Here is a 21,490-nt window from a genome sequence, read left to right as displayed (position 1 = left end):
GAGCCGCGCGTGTACGAGGTGTGCGGAGCGGAGCCGCGCGTGTACGAGGTGTGCGGAGCCGCGTGTGTATGAGGTGTATGGAGTGGAGCCGCGCGTGTACGGAGCGCAGCCACGTGTGTACAGAGCGGAGCCGCATGTGTATAAGGTGTACGAAGCGCAGCCCCGTGTGAACGAAGTGTACGGAGCTGTGTTTATATTATTGTTCCTCCTTCCTTGGCACACCCAGTTTTCCCCTTACAGCCCCACTATCTGCCCTGAGCTCACTCCCGGGGGTCCGGTGTTCTCTGTGTTTTAGATTTGTGGCATCTTGGCATGAGTTTCTCCCGGTCTCTTACTTAGGCCACGTTCAGTATTTGGTCGGTATCTTATATTGATATTTGTAAACCAAAACCAGGAGTGGGAGAAAAATGCACCAGTGGTACATGTGTTTCTATTATTATCTGGTTTCGGCTTACAAATACTGATGTAAGATACTGACCAAATACTGAACATGTGAATGTGGTCTAACACAGATTCTTGGCCACGTTTACAGCATTATTTGCTCCTCACTAGTGAAGAGAGAGCGTGCTCGCCACTGCTCAATACTGGATCAAGCATCAGGGTGCTCAGGTATGCTCGTTACTCGATCGAGTATCGCGGGTGCTCGAGTCCCTGCATGTTTCGTGGCTGTTAGCCAATAAACATGCAGGATTGCCTGTTATTCACAGTAATGCCGTAGCCATGTTTTCTACTGGCATTACTGTGGTTGGCCAGTCGCATCACATCATCAGGTCTTATATAAGACCCGATGATGTGATGCTCATTACACTATCTTCTGGAAGCAGTTCAGGGAGAGTTGATCTAGGAGGAAGAGCTTAGATTAGAGCAGGAATGTAGGCAGTGTTTAAAGGGAATCTGCCCCCCCCCCCCCCCCGGGAGTTATCAGACCTCTAATATGGGCATACAGGTTATAGAAATGTAAATCTATACATACCTGTATGGCTCATATTAACAGTCTGATTGCAGAGAAATATCTTTTTATAAAATCCGTTTTCCTAGGCTTGGCAACCAGGGACCGCCAAAAAATTCCCGCCTACCTAATTAATGTAAATTTTCCCCCCTCCCCTGCACATTACAGGGTCCTGTGACGTGCAGTCTAGAGCTGCACATCCCGCACATGTGCAATGCGCCTATAGCTTAAGGTGCGTTTTTTTCTCCCTGGTCTATTTTACTGCTGCGCTCTAGCTCTCTGTGACTTCTGCTCCAGTGACTTCCAGCATGCGCAACAATGGGGTTTGATCTGTGTGCAACGTGTGGTGCCAGTTTTCACAAGCACCAGAGACACTTACACACCTAGACACATTCAAATGAATTGGTCTCTACACGTCAGTGTGTTTCCACGGTTGCTACAATCAGCCCCAGTAGGGGACTATGTTGACAGTTGTATTGTGCACCTGCTGTGTCCAGTAAGTGTTAACCCCTTTCTGATGTAAGTCGTAATAGTACGACACACATCAGCACCAAAGGGAGGGAGCTGATGTGTGTCGTAATAGTACGACACACATCAGCTCCCTCCCTTTGGTGCGGGCTCCGGCCCTGAGGCCGCACCTTTCCGAGCACTTCACAGCTGATCTGTACAGCTGTCATGTGCCCCTAAAAGCCGCAGGTGGAATCGCGATCCACCCGCGGCTGTTAACTAGTTAAATGTCAATCTCTGACAGCGGCATTTAACTTGCGCTTCCCGGAAGCGCATCACTGGCTCCCCACATCGGCGACCCCGTCACATGATCGTCATTGCCAGATTGCTATGAGGGCCGCCCAGGGGTCCGCGCTCATAGCTAGCAGGCCCGGATTGGCAATCTGCCAAGGCGGGCATATGCCCGGGGGTCCGGCGGCTCTGGGCTGTAACGTGGGCCGCCGGCCCTTTAAAACTTTTGAATAAGCCCATGTGCGCGCTCCCACTTACACATGCTGATAAGGCCGCCGTGCGTGCCAAGGCAGCCCTTGTCAGCGCTTGTGTGAGCCACAGCGGCCATTCTCAGTGCATACAGGGGAGAGAGCACGCACACAGGCTTATTAAGAAGTTTTAAAGGGCCGCCACAGCACGCACAGGGCTCTCTGACGCTGGCCTGGCCTGTACCAGCATCAGAACCTTTTTTTGAAGGCAGAGTTTGCGCTCTGCTCACCGGCCCCAGAGATCGTTCGCCGGATCCGGGCCCCAGAGATCGTTCGCCGGAGCCGGGCCCCAGGGATCTGCTCATCTGCAACCCTGATACGAACACGCTGCAGCACCTTACTACCCAATCGTAGGGATCTGGGTGAGTCCCAATAGAGAACATTTATGTATGTACAGCATTAAGTTTTACCTGTATAATGTATATGGACTGCTGTATATACATTATATATATGCTATTGCTGTGTATAATTGCAGTATCACCTATATAATTTATAAAGATTGCTGTATATACTGTATGTTATGTAGGTGATACTGCAATTATACACAGCAGTAGCACCTATATAATGTATATACAGCAGTCCATATTCATTATACAGGTGATGCTGCTTTATATACACATTACATAGGTGCTACTGCTGTATATGCATCATATATGTCATCTCTATGCTGATGACACCAAACTTTATACCTCTTCACCTGACATCACCCCCACTCTAATACAAAATACCAGTGATTGTCTGTCCGTGGTCTCTAACATCATGTCCTCCCTCTATCTGAAACTGGATCTCTCCAAAACTGAACTCCTTGTTTTTTCTCCCTCTGCTAACCTACCTATACCTGACTTTTCAATTTCCCTGGGTGGCGCCACCACAACGCCCAAGCAGCAAGCTCTCCATTTTGGAGTCATATTTGACACACAACTTTCCTTTATTCCCCATATTCAATCATTCACTCACTCATGTCACCTGCACCTTAAAAACATCTACAGAATTCGACCCTTTCTCACTTTTCTCACTCGTCTGGACTACTGCAACTCTCTTCTAATCGGTCTCCCTCTAAACAAACTCTCCCCTCACCAATCCATTCTGAATGCAGAAGCCAGGATCGTATTTCTATCAGGACGCTTCACCGACACCTCTACCCTGTGCCAGCCATTGCACAGGTTACCCATTCACCACAGAATACAATACAAACTCATGTCTCTCACCCACGAAGCTCTCCACAGTTCTGCACCGACCTATATCTCATCCCTCTTTTCTATCAACCCTCCCGTGCCCTCCGTTCTGCAACTGATCTAATACGAACATCCTCCTTGATCCGAACTTCACACCTCAGTCTCCAAGACTTCTCTCGTACCGTGCCAGACTTCTTTCGTACCGCCCCCATGTCTTCAAACATGCTTTAAAAACACATCTGTTTAGACAAGCCTATCACCTCAACTCACCAACCTAACTCTCCCCTGTTCCCTCCTAAATATTAATCTTACTCTGCCCCTGCGTATTCATCTGTTTCCATATCCTCCATGCATGCAATAGCACACGGTAACTGCTCTTAGACAGATACTGGCTGATGAACATGTTCAACCAATTGTGTCCCTCCATTTACATATAGATTGTAAGCTTGCGAGCAGGGCCCTCACTCCTCCTTTAACTGTTGAAGTGTGATACATTGTATTGTTTATATTGTCTATATATGTCCCTACTTAATTGTAAAGTGCTGCGGAATATGTTGGCGCTATATAAATAAAAATTACATATATACAGGGTGGGCCATTTATATGGATACACCTAAATTAAATTGGAATGGTTGGTGATATTAACTTTCAGTTTGTGGCACATTAGTATATGAGATGGGGAAAACTGAAACAACGGATACTGGAAGCCTGTGCTAGCATTTATTTTGCGGTGTTGCTATCAGTGTGTCAAGAGTGGAAGAGGGTTGCATTGACAATCCCACACAATAGGCATCACATTGAACACATTTTATAAGTGGTCATAAACTTGTAAAAAACTCATGAAAGAATAAAGTTACGTTAAAACCAAGCACACCATTGTTTTTCTTATGACATTCTCAATAAGTTTGATGTGTCACATGACACTCTTCCCATTGAAAAAAATAAAGTTGGATCCAAAATGGACGACTTCAAAATGGCCACCATGGTCACCACCCATCTGGAAAAGTTTTCCCCCTCCCATATACTAATGTGCCACAAACAGGAAGTTGAGATCACCAACCATTCCGATTTAATTTAGGTGTATCCAAATAAATGGTCCAGCCTGTATATATATATAGATATATCTATCTATCTATATATATCTATATATATCTATATATATATAGATATTGATATAGATATATATAGATAGATATATATAGATAGATATATAGATATATATATATCTATATGTATATACACACAGTACAGACCAAAAGTTTGGACACACCTCATTTAAAGATTTTTCTGTATTTTCATGACTGAAAATTGTACATTCACACTGAAGGCATCAAAACTATGAATTAACACATGTGGAATTATATACTTAACAAAAAAGTGTGAAACAACTGAAAATATTTCTTATATTCTCGGTTCTTAAAAGTAGCCACCTTTTGCTTTGATGACTGCTTTGCACAATCTTGTCATTCTCTTGATGAGCTTCAAGAGGTAGTCACCGGGAATGGTTTTCACTTCACAGGTGTGCCCTGTCATGTTTAGTAAGTGGGATTTCTTGCCTTATAAATGGGGTTGGTTGTGTTGTGCAGAAGTCTGGTGGATGCACAGCTGATAGTCCTACTGAATAGACTGTTAGAATTTGTATTATGGCAAGAAAAAAGCAGCTAAGTAAAGAAAAACGAGTGGCCATCATTGCTTTAAGAAATGAAGGGCTATTTGACCAAGAAGGAGAGTGATGGGGTGCTACGCCAGATGACCTGGCCTCCACAGTCACCACACCTGAACCCAATCGACATGGTTTAGGGTGAGATGGACCGCAGAGTGAAGGCAAAAGAGCCAACAAGTGCTAAGCATCTCTGGGAACTCCTTCAAGATTGTTGGAAGACCATTTCCGGTGACTACCTCTTGAAGCTCATCAAGAGAATGCCAAGAGTGTGCAAAGCAGTCATCAAAGCAAAAGGTGGCTACTTTGAAGAACCTAGAATATAAGACATATTTTCAGTTGTTTCACACTTTTTTGTCAAGTATATAATTGCACATGTGTTAATTCATAGTTTTGATGCCTTCAGTGTGAATGTACAATTTTCATAGTCATGATAATACAGAAAAATCTTTAAATGAGAAGGTGTGTCCAAACTTTTGGTCTGTACTGTATATATTCACTGCTCAACAAAATAAAGGGAACACTCAAATAAGACATCCTAGATCTGAATGAATGAAATATTCTCATTGAATACTTTGTTCTGTACAAAGTTGAATGTGCTGACAACAAAATCACACAAAAATCATCAATGGAAATCAAATTTATTAACCAATGGAGGCCTGCATGCGTTTTTTCTGCCAAGGAGATGCAGAAACGCTCCGGAAAATCCGGAGCATTTCTGCATAATGGGCACATAGACTTTCAAATGTTTATTTCTGATAATGTTGATGATTATGGCTTACAGCCAATGAAAACACAAGAAATTAAAAACACAGTAGATTAAAACAATTAACAAAAAACACCTTCAAAGGCTTCCTAAGCGTTTAAAAAGATCCCTTAGTCTGTCTCAGTAGGCCACACCCTGAAGTGGAGATAAAGTGAATGACTTCCCACCCTTCTCAATGTCATTCACAGAAAAACATTCCCTTCTAAAATGATGGTTTAATCCCCAAGACACAGCATGCTGGAGGAAATTTGTAGGTTTAGTTCACTAAAGCTAGTAGCCGCAGTGAAACATATCTCCCCTCACATATATCACCAGTGACTCTGTCACACCCCCTATAGAGTATTAGTTCCCACACACAGCCCCCCTATATACTGTGTGACACTGGTGTTATATACGAGGGTAGGTATGTGTCACTCCGGCTGCTAGCCTATGTGAACTGAAACCTACAAACTTTCTGCCAGCATGCTATATGCTGGGGGTTAACTCACTTAAAGGGTGTATTTTTTGTGAATGGCAAAGAGGGTGGGAAGTCATTCACACTACCTCCCCTCAGGGTGTGGCTGAGCAAGTATAAATGCTCAGACACTGTGTTTTTCTCTGTGGGTGTGATCTGGAGAGTGAAGTCTCCAGGCTGTGTGTGGAAGCTAGAGAGCTCCACAAAAGGACTTTGCCTGAATGGCTTGTGATACCGAGAGCGGGCTGAATCCGCTCACTTATGGAATGTGCTATACTTTATGTTTTTGCTTTGCCGTTACGCTGGAAAGGCTGTTTATTTTGCTAACTCTGCAGAGCATATGCTGCTACAATAAAGCTGCAGAGGAAACCGTGTCCTGAGTCTAATTCTGGAAGCAGCCGAGCGAGTCGTCTTACCACAACTGTATGAGACCCCACACATTCACACATAAAAAATTATCTTGCTCCGATTCCCCTGGCGCGCACTGATGCTCTGCAAAGCAGACACAATGTAGTGACATCATCGCGTCTTCTGTCATAGTTGCTTGCGCTAAATAGTGGGAGGGGAGGAGCCAGCAACTCCGTTCTTCTCCAATATATTCACACCAGCAGGGTTGCCTCCTCCACTATATAGTGGGATGCCGGCAGGGTTGCCAACTTGACTTTTTACTTTTTCTGGACAGCAAAAAATCACAGAAAGGCAGAGAATTTTTATTGACAAATTGGAAAATCATAATAAATCATTATGACTGTAAATTATACATACCTACGGCCCATAAATCTGATATTAAGACAATAGCTGAATTCACTGTGAAATTATGAAAATTTGTCAAAATTATCTGCATAAGTTCTTCAAGTGTAAAAAAATAAAATAAATAAATCATGGACACCTTAAATTTATTTTATGGACCCGGCAAAAAATTGCCATATTTTTATAGACTGGCCTGGAATTTCTGAACAGTTGGCAACTTTGGACGCCGGGCGGGGAAGGATAGTCGCATGGTGCAGCCCGTGGACCACAGTTTGTAACTAATAGTTCACTCTGTTTGTAATGTCTCTATATACTTTTGTGTTGAAGAACGGAAACAAAGTAACTTTTTGATGATATTCTAATTTTGTGAGATACACCTGTATATGATATAACCCACTGTTCTAATCGCAGTGACTCTAGTGCTTCCAAACACTTTATTAATCACCATAATAAAAAACACAACCCTCTTTTCAACTTATGTTATTGAACATGTATCTCGACATATTCGTTATGGTAATAGATAAGAAACGCTTTGTAATCGCGAGGCTTGTTGGATCTTTGAACTAGACGCCAGGATTCCCCTGGGTCTTAATCTTGGGAGAGAATTCATGTTGCACTACTAATCTTGGTATCTCAGTGCTTTTAAATATATGATTCTGTTGTTTCTACTCCTTTGTTTTTAGATCCATGTAACCATGTTGTGCAGTCACCTTATTCACCTGCAATGTTGGTTACCAATTAGGCTCGATATAAAAGGTATCCACCCAATTGTTTGACACCTATTCATACCAAGTTTAAGAACGTGCTCACGTTCGAAACGCGTCTGGTAATTTTTTTCCCCTATATTCCCCCCTTGTGGTTGGAGTATAAGTCCTATTTTCTGCCAATTGTTTCATCGTTTGGATTTTAACAATGAAAGAAATAAAGTAACCATATGGTTTTCATTACACTTGGCTTCCTGGGTGCTAGATCAACTCTCTTTTCTCAGCTATCATTGAGCACTAGCAGTAGCGCTGATCGCACACCCCGGGCTGGACACAAGCAACAGAGGGTGAGCAGGTACTTGTCTTTACTTTACATCAGCACAATTTTTGAAACCTAATTTTGTTTTGTTAGGAAGTTAGAAGGGTTAAAAGTTGACCAGCGATTTCTCAATTTTACAACAAAATTTACATAACCATTTTTTTAGGGACCACTTCACATTTGAAGTGAATTTGAGGGGTCTATATGACAAAAAATACCTAAACTTGAAACCATTCTAAAAGCTGCACCCCTCAAGGTGCTCAAAACACCATTCAAGAAGTTTATGAACCCTTCAGGTGCTTCACAGGAATTAATGGAATGTGGAAGGAAAATATAAACAACTTTTTTTTTTCACAAAAAATTTCCTTTAGACCCAATTTTTTTTTTACTTTCAAAAAGGTAACAGAAAAAATTGGACCATACAATTTGTTGTGCAATTTCTCCTAAGCACACCAATACCCCATATGTGTTGAAAAAACACTTTTTTGGCGCACCTCATGGCTCAGAAGGGAAGGAGCGCTATTTTACTTTATGAATGTAAAATTTGCTGGCATAATTAGCGGACGACATGTTGCATTTGGAGAGCCCCTGATGTGCCTAAACAATGGAAACCCCCCACAAGTGACACCATTCTGGAAACTATACCCCTCAACTTATCTAGTTGTGTGATGAGCACCTTGAACACTCAGGTGCTTCACAGAAGTTTATAAGGTTGAGCCATGAAAATTCAAAAATAAAAAAAAAATAAAAAAATCACATTTTTCCCACAAAAATGTTTTTTAGCCCCAAACTTTGCATTTTCACAAGAATAACAGGATAAATGGACCCCAAAGTTTGTTGTACAATTTCTCCTGTTTGGTTGCATGGCAGAGTTCAGAAAGGAAGGGGTGATGTTTTGGAATACAGATTTTGATGGAATGGTCCACAGAGATCATGTCGCTTTTGGAGAGCCCCTGATGTGGCTAAACAGTGGAAACCCCCCACTAGTAATCCCATTTTGGAAACTAAACCACTCAAGGAATTTATCTAGATCTGGTGAGGATCTTGAACCCACAGGTGCTTCACAGAATTTTACAACGTTGATCTGTGAAAATTAAAAAATATATATTTTTTCCACAAAAATGTTGTTTTAACCCTAAACTTTGCATTTTAACAATGACAGCAGGAGAAAATGGAACTCAAAATTAGTTGTACAATTTCTCCTGAGAACGTTGATACCCATATGTGGTCGAAAACTACCTTTGAGGCACAGTGCAAAGCTCAGAAGGGAAGAAGCACCATATTGGAGTTCATATTTTCCTGAGAAGCCAGAACAGCCGCACCGCCCATAAGTAATCCCATTTTACAAACTACACCTCTCAATGAATTCATCTAGGGATACAGTGATCATATTTACACCACAGGTGTGTGACAGCATTGAAAAAATAATTACATTTTTCCCACCAAAATTTAGTTTTAGCCCCAGATTTTACATTTTCACACTGGGAAATGGGTAAAAATGGCACCAAAATTTGTCCCCCAATATCTGCTAAATGTAGAAATACCCCATAAGTGGCTGTACAGTACTACTTAGCCACACGGTGAGACTTGGGAGGGAATGAGAGCTATTTGCCTTCTGAAGCACAGATTTTCCTAGAATAGTTTGCGGACTCCTTATACAGAGCCCCTAAGTGCTAGAAGAGCAGATTCCCGCCTCAAGTGACCCTAATTTGGAATTTATATCTCTTTGTGAACTTATCTACAGGTGTAATGACGATTTTGACTTCATAGGTGTTTTCCAGAAACAAGCAGCAGTGGATGTTGCTGAGTGAAAATTGCAAACTGCCGTTGCAGTGACCAGTACATTGTAGTGACCAGTACATTGTGCCCAGCTCGTGCTTCTGGAGACATGCACCCATAAATTAGGCGGGCTCTCATTGCTACAGAAATGCAAAACTTGTGGATGCAAAATGTGGTTTAGGCACACTGGGACTCAGAAGGGAAGAGGGCATTTGGATTTGGGAGCTCAGAATTATCTGAATTTCTTTTGGGGTGTGAGGAGTCATAGCGCTTTTCCAGGGCCTTTCTACTACCAGTAACGTGAAATCCCCCTATATTTCCCATAACAGATGACGGACCTGAGTGGGGGCTTTTCTTGTGGATTGAGTTGAAGCTTTTATTGGAAAAATTTTACATAACATTTTGGATTACATCTATCCTGCTCTCTGATGCTGAGCACTCTGAGTGACGTGATTCAGATAAACCCCTTCCAAGAGATTGATTCACTATAATGAGGCAGCAGGGTTACTCTGGACTCCATCTGCTCTCTGCTCAGCATTGGCCTTCTTTTCATAAGTGCACAAAACTGTGGCCGGCGGCACTTTCATGCACGCCTAAAAAGACAGACACAGCCGGATCACAGGGCAGATGGCGTCCACAGTGCCTCTGCCTCATTATAGGGAATCTTTCGCTAGGGGTTCCGTCTGAATCACATATTTCAGAGATTTACACGGAAACCTTGGTGTAAGTGCTCAAGCATAGAGCGCAGGATAAATGTGAGCCGAGCCTTACTGCGATCTTTGGGTGGCAGAATGAACAAATCCACAGTAGATGAAGAATTGGTTTTATTTATTTTTTATGCTGTTCCTCGTGGGGTATAATTGATTGGACGACTTTATTCTCCGGGTCAGTGCGATTCCAGTGATATCAGATTTATACCAGGTTTTTCTGTTTGGCTGCAGTCACACACTAAAAGACGCTTTTTTTTGCAGAAACTAGTTTTTGCATCGCCATATTTTGATATCAATAATGTTTCCATATTTCTGCCAACAGAGTCATGTGAGGGCTTGTTTTTTGTGGGACGAGTTGACTTTTTTATTGGTATCATTTTTGAGCACATGCCATTTTTTGGATCACTTTCTATTCCAATTTTTGGGAGGCAGAATGAAAAAACACCAGTAATTTTTTTTTTGCATGCCGTTCCACGTGTGGTAAAATTGATAAGGCAGCTTTATTCTTCGGGTCAGTACGATTACAGCGATACCAAATTTACATTGTTTTTAATATTTTGTCATTTTTACACAATAAAAAAACAAATTTTTGCATTGCTTTATTATGAGAACTATAACTTTTCTATTTTTACGCTGACGGAGTTGTATGGCTGCTTGTTTTTTGCAGGACAAGATGACGTTGTCAGTGGTACCATTTTATTTACATATGTCTTTTTGATCACGTTTTATTGAACTTTTTGCACGGCGGTATGATGATAAAACGTAGTATTTTTACTTTTTTTACGATGATCAGTGAAAGGGTTAATTAGTGGAATAGTTTTATAGGTCGGGTCATTCCAGACACGGCGATATCAATATTTTTTATGTGTCCAGCCTGCCCTCCCTTCATATATCCATCTTGGCGTCCATGTGTCAAGCCTGCCCCCCATACATACATCCTGGGTCTCGTGTCCGGCCTGCCCCCCATATATCCATCCCTGCCTCCATGTGTCCAGCCTGCCCCCATATATCCATCCTGGCCCCATATATACATCCTGGCTCCCATGTGTTCAGCCTGCCGCCACCATATATCCATCCTGGCCCCCATGTGTCCAGCCTGCCCCCCATATATCCATCCTGGCCCCCATGTGTCCAGCCTGCCCCCCATATATACATCCTGGCTCCCATGTGTTCAGCCTGCCGCCACCATATATCCATCCTGGCCCCCATGTGTCCAGCCTGCCCCCACCATATATCCATCCTCGCCCCCATGTGTCCAACCTCCCCCCCTCCATATATCAATCCTGGCCCCCATGTGTATAGCCTGCACCCCATATCTATACTTTTCCACCATGTGTCCAGGCTGCCACCCCATATATCCATCCTGACCACCATGTGTCCAGCTTGCCTCCCTCCCATATATCCATCCTGGCCACCATGTGTCCAGCTTGCCTCCCTCCCATATATCCATCCTGGCCACCATGTGTCCAGCTTGCCTCCCTCCCATATATCCATCCTGGCCACCATGTGTCCAGCTTGCCTCCCTCCCATAAATCCATCCTGGTCCCATGTGTTCAGCATGCCCCCCCATATATCCATCATGGCCCCCATGTGTCCAACCTGCCCCCTCATATATCCATCCTGACCCCCATGTGTCCAGCCTTTCCCCCATATATCCCAGCCTACCCTCCCCATATATCCATCCTGCCCCCCAGGGGCCTATATGACAGAAACTACCCAAAAGTGACACCATTCTAAAAACTGCACCCCTCAAGATACTCAAAACCACATTCAAGAAGTTTAATAACTCCTCAGGTGTTTCACAGGAACTGAAGCAATGTAGAATTTAACTTTTTTCACAAAAAATTTACTTTAGACCCAATTTTTTTTATTTTCACAAAGGTAACAGGATAAAATGGATCCCAAATTTGGTGTGCAATTTCTCTTGAGCATGCCAATACCCCATATGTGGGGGAAAAACACTGTTTGGGTGAACGGCAGGTGCTCGGAATTGAAGAAGCACCATATTTTTATCCTGGGCAGGACATATAGGTAAATGGATGTTTGGACAATTCTTTTTTTATTGGAATAATTAAAAGTTATAGTTTAACCCCTTTTTGACATTTGTGGTAATAGTACGTCCTTGTGCCCTGGACCGATTGGGACAGGGACGTACTATTATGCAGAATGTTATCGCGCCCACACACAAGCGGTGTGGGGTGATCGCCGCCGGCTGTCAGCTGATTGTCACAGCTGACACCCGGTTAGGGTTGTGCTAGGGTTAGGGTTGTGGTTGGCTTTTTTTCAAAAGTAAAGAAAAAAAATGACGACTATATGGCGACTAGTGTTGAGCGCAAATGCTCGGTACTTGAGTTTGCATCGGGTGCTCAGGTATGCACCGAGTATAGCGGGTGCTCGAGTGACATGCTTGAGTCTGCGCCCCATATGTTTTGCAGCTGTTATACAGCCCAAAAAAACTCACGGGAATGGCCTGCCATGTAGGAGCGATCCCCGCATGTTTTTTTGGGTGTCTAACAACTGTGAAACATGCGAGTGGGGACTTGAGCATGTCACTTGAGCAGCCGCGATACTTGGTGCATACCCGAGTATCCTATGCAAACTCAAGTAGCGAGCACTTGCGCTCGAGACTAATGACAACTTATTCAATATGATGACCTAATGTTATCAAATTCTGTGTCATGCCTCTGGGTTAAAAATGTTCACTATACCCCTTGATAAAATCCTTGAGGGGTATAGTTTCCAAAATGGTGTCACTTGTGGGGGGTTTCCACTGTTTAGGCACATCAGGGGCTCTCCAAACGCAACATGGCGTCCGCTAATTATTCAAGCAAATTTTACATTCAAAAAGTCAAATGATGCTCCTTTCCTTCTTAACCCTGCCGTGCATACAAACAGTGCTTTTCCCCCAAATATGGGGTATCGGCGTGCTCAGGAGGAATTGCACAACAAATTTTGGGGTCCATTTTTTCCTGATACCCTTGCGAAAATAAAAAAATTGGAGTCTAAAATAACATTTTTGTGAAAAAAAGTTAAATATTAATTTTTTTCTTCCACATTCCAAAAATTCCCATGAAGCATCTGAAGGGTTAATAAACTTCTTGAATGTGGTTTTGAGAACCTTGAGGGGTGCAGTTTTTAGAATGGTGTCACTTTTGGGTATTTTCTGTCATAAAGACCCCTCAAAGTCACTTGAAATATGATGTGGTCCCAAAAAAAGGTTTTGTAAATTTTGTTGGAAAAATGAGAAATCGCTGGTCAACTTTTAACCCTTATAACTTCCTAACAAAAAAAAAATTTGGTTCCAAAATTGCGATGATGTAAAAGTAGACATGTGGGAAATGTTATTTATTAACTATTTTGTGTGACATATCTCTCTGATTTAAGGCCATGAAAATTCAAATTTTGAAAATTGCAACATTTTCAAATTTTTCACCAAATTTCCGATTTTTTTCACAAATAAATGCAAGACATATCAAAGAAATTTTACCACTATCATGAAGTACAATATGTCACGGGAAAACAATCTCAGAATGATTGGGATCCGTTGAAGCGTTCCAGAGTTATTATCTCATAAGGTGACAGAGGTCAGAATTGTAAAAATTAGCCCGGTCATTAATGTGCAAACCACCCTCAGGGTTAGAGGATGTCCTCCTGGCTATATATTTATTGTGTATAAATTACCTCATTCTGCAGTTCCTTCCAGGTCATTTGAAAGGTTCGGGGGCTAGTCAGGTGGAAGGTTCTTCAGCTGTTCACTCAAAATGAGCAGCCTCTGTGCAGGTCCTGGTATCTTTCTCTCCTGCTCTGCACCGATCACATAGATCAGTGTGGGGAAGGAGGAGAGAGCAGTTCTCTCAGTGATCGGGAAGGACACTGTCTCAGTGTTCTCCTCCATTGCAGGAAGCTGCCTCCATACTATAAGAGGCAATCACTTCTTATAGTCCAAAAAATACAGTAAGTTCTAAATTAATTTCCCTTGCTCGTTTAATTATACGACTGTCTGTTACATGGTTTTTGCACAATATGTCAATATTATAGTTTTTAAATATATAGTTTTTCCATGTGTGTGTTATTTTGGATATTTAACAAAATATATTTTCTAGTAATTCATTTTTTTTACACGCCAGGTACGATAATGGCTTCTTCCCGGATTTTAAATGTTTACAAAAATAGCATTATTGTTCAAAACATTTCCCACATTCTTAATATGATCATTGCTTCTCCCTTGTGTGAATTCTCTGGTGCCTACCAAGACTTGATTTGTCTGCCCAACATTTCCCACATTCTGAACACGAAAATGGCTTCTCCCCTGTGTGTGTTCTCTGGTGTATAACAAGGTGTGCTTTCATTGCAAAACATTTTTCACATTCTGAACATGTAAAAGGCTTCTCCCCTGTGTGTGTTCTCTGGTGTCTATCAAGTTGTGATTTCCGTACAAAACATTTCCCACATTCTGAACATGAAAAAGGCTTCTCCCCTGAGTGAGTTTTCTGATGTATAACAAGATGTGATTTCTGTACAAAACATTTTCCACATTCTGAACATGAATATGGCTTCTCCCCTGTGTGAGTTCTCTGGTGACTAACAAGCAATGATTTCCAGTAAAAACATTTTCCACATTCTGAACATGAATGTGGCTTCTCCCGTGTGTGAGATCTCTGGTGACTAACAAGCATCGATTTCCAGTTAAAACATTTCCCACATTCTGAACATGAATATGGCTTCTCCCCAACAGTATGAATTCTCTCATGCCTAATAAGATTGGATTTCTGGTTAAAATATCTCCCACATTTGGAACAAAAAAATCTCTTCTCTGTGTGAAGTTTTTGATGTTTAACAAAAGATGTTTCAAGGTGACAACTATTTTCATATTCTGAATGTGTAATTGGCTTCTTTGCTTTAAGAGCAGTTTGTTTTTCAATGCCTCTTTTCTGCCTTTTAATTTTCTTAGTAATCCGTAATGAATCAGAAGATAGGACCTGTTTCAAATAATCAGATGATATCTCTTTGCTGTGAAGGGATGATGGTATATCTGGAGTAATGGCATTCACTTCAATTGTATCCTGTGTGATCTCAAGGTCATCTGATTTAAAAATTGAAGATGTCAGTTGTCCCTCTGATCTCCTGGTACAGTCATCTGCCAAGAAATAAAACCAATTATTAAAAAATCCTTGAAATTTATATTTTTGAACATTTCTACTCAAAATGGCCATAGAAATGGGAAGTTATGTAGCAAAATTGAACTATTCACTAAGATAAAGACAGTTCACAGTCTAATAGCAGAAGTCATAGCAGGAACCAGTGGAGCGTGGTGTTCAACTGTTTATTCATCCTGCCTCCCAAATATTAGAAAAACCACCAAAAAATGTTATGTACCATAAGTAAAAATGATACCAATTAAAACTTCTCATCTCGCAAAAATCAAGCCCCCACTCAGCTGTCAAAATAGTCACTACTCCTATAGATTAATTCACTAATGGTTATAATTTACAAAATGGAATCACTTTATGAGATTTTCTTTTGCGTTGGTTTTCTGCCATTCTGTACCATTAGGGCTTCTGCAAATGGTGTGTCACATCTCCTCTGTGATCTGCTCCTATCTCCAGTCGCCACCATCATTCATTTTGCAGGTGGCGCTGATTATGGAGGAGACTTTGTAACCAAAAGCTCTAGATGTCTCAGGCTCTGTTCAGTCACTAACATTAGGGTGTCTGGGACCAGTACTATCATCCAGTCTGGCAGTATGTGTGCAGTCCAGCTGGAATAATCAGGTCCCTGCTTCAGGTAATTGGAAAGCACGACATCCAACTAAAGCTCAAAGCATATTGATGGAAGCTTCCAGATACAGCCTTGTTCTCCTCTGGTTCAGTTCTCTATGCTCAGCTCTCGGCTTGTGTATTTGGTCCTGTTGTGATCCTGGCCTGTTTACTACTTGTGTCTATTTATTTAGTATTTTCTCTGCCCTTCTGGTTCTATCTAAAATCTAGGCGCCTCAAAGTAATTTCAAAAGTGATTTGTTACCCAAAAAACTAACTTTTGTAAATTAAAGCCTTCTATAATACGAAAAAAAATAAAAGAATGTTGATAAAAAGCTGCCGAACTAAAGTAGAAATATGGTAAATGTTACTTATTAACTATTTTATCTGGTATCATTATCTAATTAAGAAGTATAAAAATTTAAAGTTTGAAAATTACCAATCTTTCTAAATTATTTGGCAATTTTCAGGTATTTTCAAAAATAAATGCAAAATATCTATTAACCTAAATTGACCAGAGACATAAAGTACAATGTGTCACAGAAAAATATTTCAGAATCACTATAATCAGAAGAAGCATCCAAAGTTATCACCACATAAAGTGACAGATGTCAGATTTTAAAAAAATAGTGCCTGGTTAGGAACAGAAAACTGGCTGCGGGAAATGGTTGAACATATTTTGGGCACTAACTACTGTAGTCAGAAACTGAATGCTTCAAGATACCCCAGTGATTCTGAGATATGTTGTACTTCATGTTAGTGGTACATTTTGGTAGATTTTTGTTAATTTATGAAAATATAAAAAATGTTACAAAAAAACATTAAGGTTTATCAATATTCAAACTTTGAATTTTTATGCCCTTAAAACAGCGTTATATCTCACAAAATAGTTAATGAATAACATTTCCTACATGTCTATGTCACATCAGCATCCTTTTTAAGCTATTTTTTTTGTTAGGAAGTTGAAAGGGTTAAAATTGTATCATCAATTTCTATTTTTTTCAACAAAATTTACAAAACCAATTTTTTAGGGACCAAATAAATTCCATTTAAAGTGACTTTGAGGGGCCTATGTGACAGAAAAAAAAAAAAAAGTTACACCATTTTAAAAAATATATGGCTCAAAGTGCTTAAAACCACATTCAAGAAATGTATTAACCCTTTAGAGGCTTCACCAGAATGAAAGCAATGTGGAAGGAAAAAATGAAAATTTTACTTTTCACACAAAAATATTGATTTAGCCCCAAATTTTACATTTTCAAAAGGATAGTAGAAAATTTACAGTAAAATTTGTTGTGCAGTTTCCCCTGAGTACACAGATATCCCATATGTGGTGGAATACTACTGTTTGGGCTAATGGGAGGGCTCGGAAGGCATGGAGCACCATCCAACTTTCGAAGCACAAAATTGGCTGGAATAGATAGCGGACACAATGTTGTGTTTGCAAAGCCCATAATATGCCTAAACAGTGGAAACCCCCACAAATGACCCCATTTTGGAAACTACACTCCTCAAGGAATTTATCTAGAGGTGTGGTGAGCTCCTTCAATCTGCAGGTGCTTTACAAAATTTTATAATGTTGAAAATGAAAAAATACATTTTTCCCTCCAAAATATTTCTTTAGCCCCAATTTTTTCTTTTCAAAAGGGTAAAAGGAGACATCACACAACAGATTTTTCGGTCCATTTCCTCGTTAATTTGCCAATACCCAACATATCTGGATTGAATTCTGGAGCGTAATTTTGGCTTGAATAAATAACGGATTCCATGTCATATTTGAAAAGCCCCTAACATGTAAAAACAACACAGGAGAACCCCCCACACGTCATCCCATTTTAGAATCTACATTTCTTGAGGAATTCATCTAGGGGTGTAGTGAGCATTTTTAACTCTCAGGCGAGTCACAGAATTGTCTAACTTTGGGCTAAGTCTTGGAAAATTACCATTTTTTCAACTAAAATGTTGCTTTAATTTTCAAAAGGGAGAACAGTTGGAAATGAAAGGTAAAATTTGATAAGATATTTCTCCTGAGTAGGCCAATACCCCATACTACTTTTGAGACACAGTGGAAAGTTCAGAAAAGGAGAAGCGCCATATTGGAGTACAGATTTTGCAGGAATAGTTTAGGGATGCCATATCACATTGGCAGACCCCTGAGGTGCCAGAACAGCAGGAACCCCAAATTACAGCTCTCAGCTCTTCTAAGGGTTCAGTGTCACAGAATGTGTCACACAGGTGTGTCACAGAATTTTATACCATTGGGCAGTGATGAAATAATTCCATTCTTAAAACAAAAATTTAGTTTTAGCAGTAGATTTTACTTTTTCATACAGGAAAATGGGTAAAAATGGCACCAAAGTTTGTCACACAATTTCTGCTGAGCTTGGTAATATCCCACATGTGGCTGTACAGTACCACTTAGCCACACGGCAAGACTTGAGAGAGAAGGAGCGCTATTTGACTCTTGGAGAATACATTTTAATAAAATAATTTGCAGACTCCATATACAGAGCCCATAAGTGCCAGAAGAGCAGAATCCCCCCTTAAGTGACCCCATTTTCAAAATTACAACCCTCCGAGAATTTATCCACAGATGTAGTGATCCAAAAACAAGCAGCATTGGGTGTTGCTAAGTGAAAATTGCAAATCTACCATTATAGTGCCCCTACAATGCACTGCCCAGTATGTTATAGTGCCCAGTATAATGTAGTGCCCAGTACATTATAGTAACCATACAATGTGCCCAACTTGTGCTTCTGGAGACACACAACCCATAAATTAAATGATAAATTAAGCGAGCTCTGATCACTACAGAAATGCCAATAACATGGATGCTAAATGTGGTTTAGGTACACTGGGGCTCAGAAGGGAAGGGGGTATTTCCTTTGGGGGGCTCAGAGACATAGTGCTTGTCAACAGCATTTGTGCTACCAATAATGAGGCAGCCGTCTGTATTTCCGTTAACAGATGACAGACCTAAGTGGGGGCTATTTTTGTGGATTGAGTTGAAGCTTTTATTGGGAACATTTTACATTTCATTTTGGATCACATTTATCCTGGCTCTACGCTGAGCACTTACATCAAGCTTTTCATCTAAATCTCCGAATGACATGATTCAGATGAAACCCCCGAGGGATCCATTCAGTATAATTATGCAGCAGAGTTACTCTGGGTTCTGTCTTGCCTCTAGTCAGCGGTGTACTTCTTTTCAGAGGTGCACCAAACTGTGGCCAACCGCACTTTCATACACGTTTAAAATAATGTATACCAAAGGCCAAATGGCATCCACAGTTTCCCCCATCTGCCTCATTATAAGAAATCTTCCATTGGGGGCCATCTGAATCCCATTTTTCAGAGATGTACACAAAAAACCCAGTGCAAACGCTCAGCGCAGGGCGCAGGATAAATGTGAGCCGAGTCTTACTGCGATTTTTGGTAGGCAGAGTGAACAAATCAATAGTAGGTCTTTAGATCAAGAATTGTTTTTATTTATTTTTTACACTGTTCCTCGTGCGTTATAAGTGATTAGCCTACTTCATTCTTTGGATTGGTGCGATTACAGCAATACCAGATTTATCATATTTTTTGGACCATAGGACACACTTTTTTTCCCCCCACATTTGGAAGGAAAATAGGGGGTGCGTCTTATGGTCCGAATACAGGCTTACCGGGGAGTTGCGGCTGTGGTGGAGCGGGATCACAAGAAAGTATGGTCCCTCCGTCTGGAAACCGGCGGCTGCAGAAGCTGTGCGATGCTGTAGGCCCAGTATTGGCGGTCAGGCAGAGCTTTCCTGGCGGCCGCATGCGCAGACTGGAATTTAGACTCAGCCGGGATCTCAACTGCGCATGCGCTGCCTCCGGCAGCCATCTTCCTGATCCCGTGGGCCTCGGGAAATGGCCACTGAGATCCCATACTGCGCATGCGCCGGCTCGGGCAGCCATTTTCCTGTAGACCACAGCTCCTGGAAGATGGCCACCAGAAAAGTAGTGCACTGCGCTCTGCTTTCACCGCCGACACCATGCCCACAGCATCTCTGGGTTCCTGACGGAAGGACCCTGCTTGCTGCTATGCCTCTCCACCACCACCGCAACCCCCTGCTGCTGGGGAACCGCCTTCTCTCACCCAGGGCCCTCTGCACTGCTACACTTCTGCTGGCTTCCTGAGGAACCCTGCCTCCACCGCCCCCCAGGTAAGAGACCTATTCAGACTATAAGATGGACCCCCATCTCACAAAAAAATATATTTTCCCATTTTCCACCCCAAAATATGGGGTGCGTCTTATGGTCCGATGAGTCTTAGATTCCGAAAAATATGGTATCTAGTTTTTTTATGTTTGGCTGCTGTCACACACTAAAAAATTATTATTATTTTTTTATATATATATGCATATATATATATATATATATATATATATATATATATATATATATATATATATATATATATATACATATATATATATTTTGATAGCTATAATTTTTCTATATTTCTGCAGACAAAGTCATATGAGGACTTGTTTTTTGAGGTACGAGTTGATGTTTTTATTTATAGCATTTGCAGGCACATAACATTTTTTGATCACTTTCTGTTCCGATTTTCGGGAATGAACAAAATCCAGCAATTCAGGAATAGTTTTTAGTTTTTTTTTATGCTGCTCACCATATGGTAAAAGTGAGAAGGCAGCTTTATTCTTTGGGTCAGTATGATTACAGCGATACCACATTTATATAATTGGTTTTATGTTTTGCTGCTTTTACACAATAAAAATGTATTGCTATATTCTGAGATAACTTTTTTACTTCTCTGCTGACAGAGTTGTATGCAATGCATTATTCCTGTCAGTATTACACTAAGAGAAGCCTCTTAGACCATGCTTCTGTCATTGAAAATGACAACGATCGGGCCCCCGTGATAATGTCGTGGGGGCGCCGATCATACGGGAAAGGGAGTCCCCTACCTCTACTAGCCTCCCAAATGCTGCGATCGATATCGATTGCTGTATTTAGGGGGTTAAACAGCCAGGGCAATGCGGCACCACTCCTGCCAGTGACAGTCAAGTCTTGGCTGTAACGTAAGTGGAGCTCCTGGTGGTGATAGCACAGACTCACCCTCCTGCCCTATGTTATTGTATACTGTTTTATGCACTACTCTTACATAAAATAATTATATAATTACTATTTTATGCACTACTCTTATATAAAAAAAAAATATAATAATAAATATATGTATGATCTGGAAATGTTATTGTTTACATGAAAGTCACTGCGGTCATTAAGTACCAGAATGGTTTAAAAGGTATGGAGCTCCACGCCACCGGTATCCCAACTAAGGGCGTTCTACCCATTGTACCAAAGTACAAGTTTTTATAAGACTATGATGTTTGAATAAAAGCTGTGGCCAAACCCCACCCATCAAAAAGTTGAAGTTGTGTCGTTTCAGTTATTTATGGGAAGCCCAGTTGGTAGAGATGTATTAAGTTTG

The 21,490-nt window shown here is 41.2% G+C and overlaps 1 protein-coding gene across 1 annotated transcript in view; it reads right to left on the bottom strand.

Annotated features, from left to right (window-relative positions):
- LOC141271400 (uncharacterized) overlaps positions 1 to 21,490 on the bottom strand; it is a 139,467-nt gene that overhangs the window by 98,864 nt on the left and 19,113 nt on the right. Inside the window, exon 8 of the mRNA XM_073681489.1 lies at positions 14,471 to 15,389. Within this exon, the coding sequence (XP_073537590.1) occupies positions 14,471 to 15,389 (919 nt within the window). The remainder of the gene's footprint in view (positions 1 to 14,470; positions 15,390 to 21,490) is intronic.

Source organism: Phyllobates terribilis, unplaced genomic scaffold (genome assembly GCF_046119375.1).
Source record: "Phyllobates terribilis strain yellow unplaced genomic scaffold, ASM4611937v1 Scaffold_5__5_contigs__length_657084704, whole genome shotgun sequence".
In the NCBI taxonomy this organism is placed as follows: domain Eukaryota; kingdom Metazoa; phylum Chordata; class Amphibia; order Anura; family Dendrobatidae; genus Phyllobates; species Phyllobates terribilis.
The sequence above is the reverse complement of the archived record's forward strand: the minus strand, read 5'-3'. Positions and strand labels throughout refer to the sequence as shown.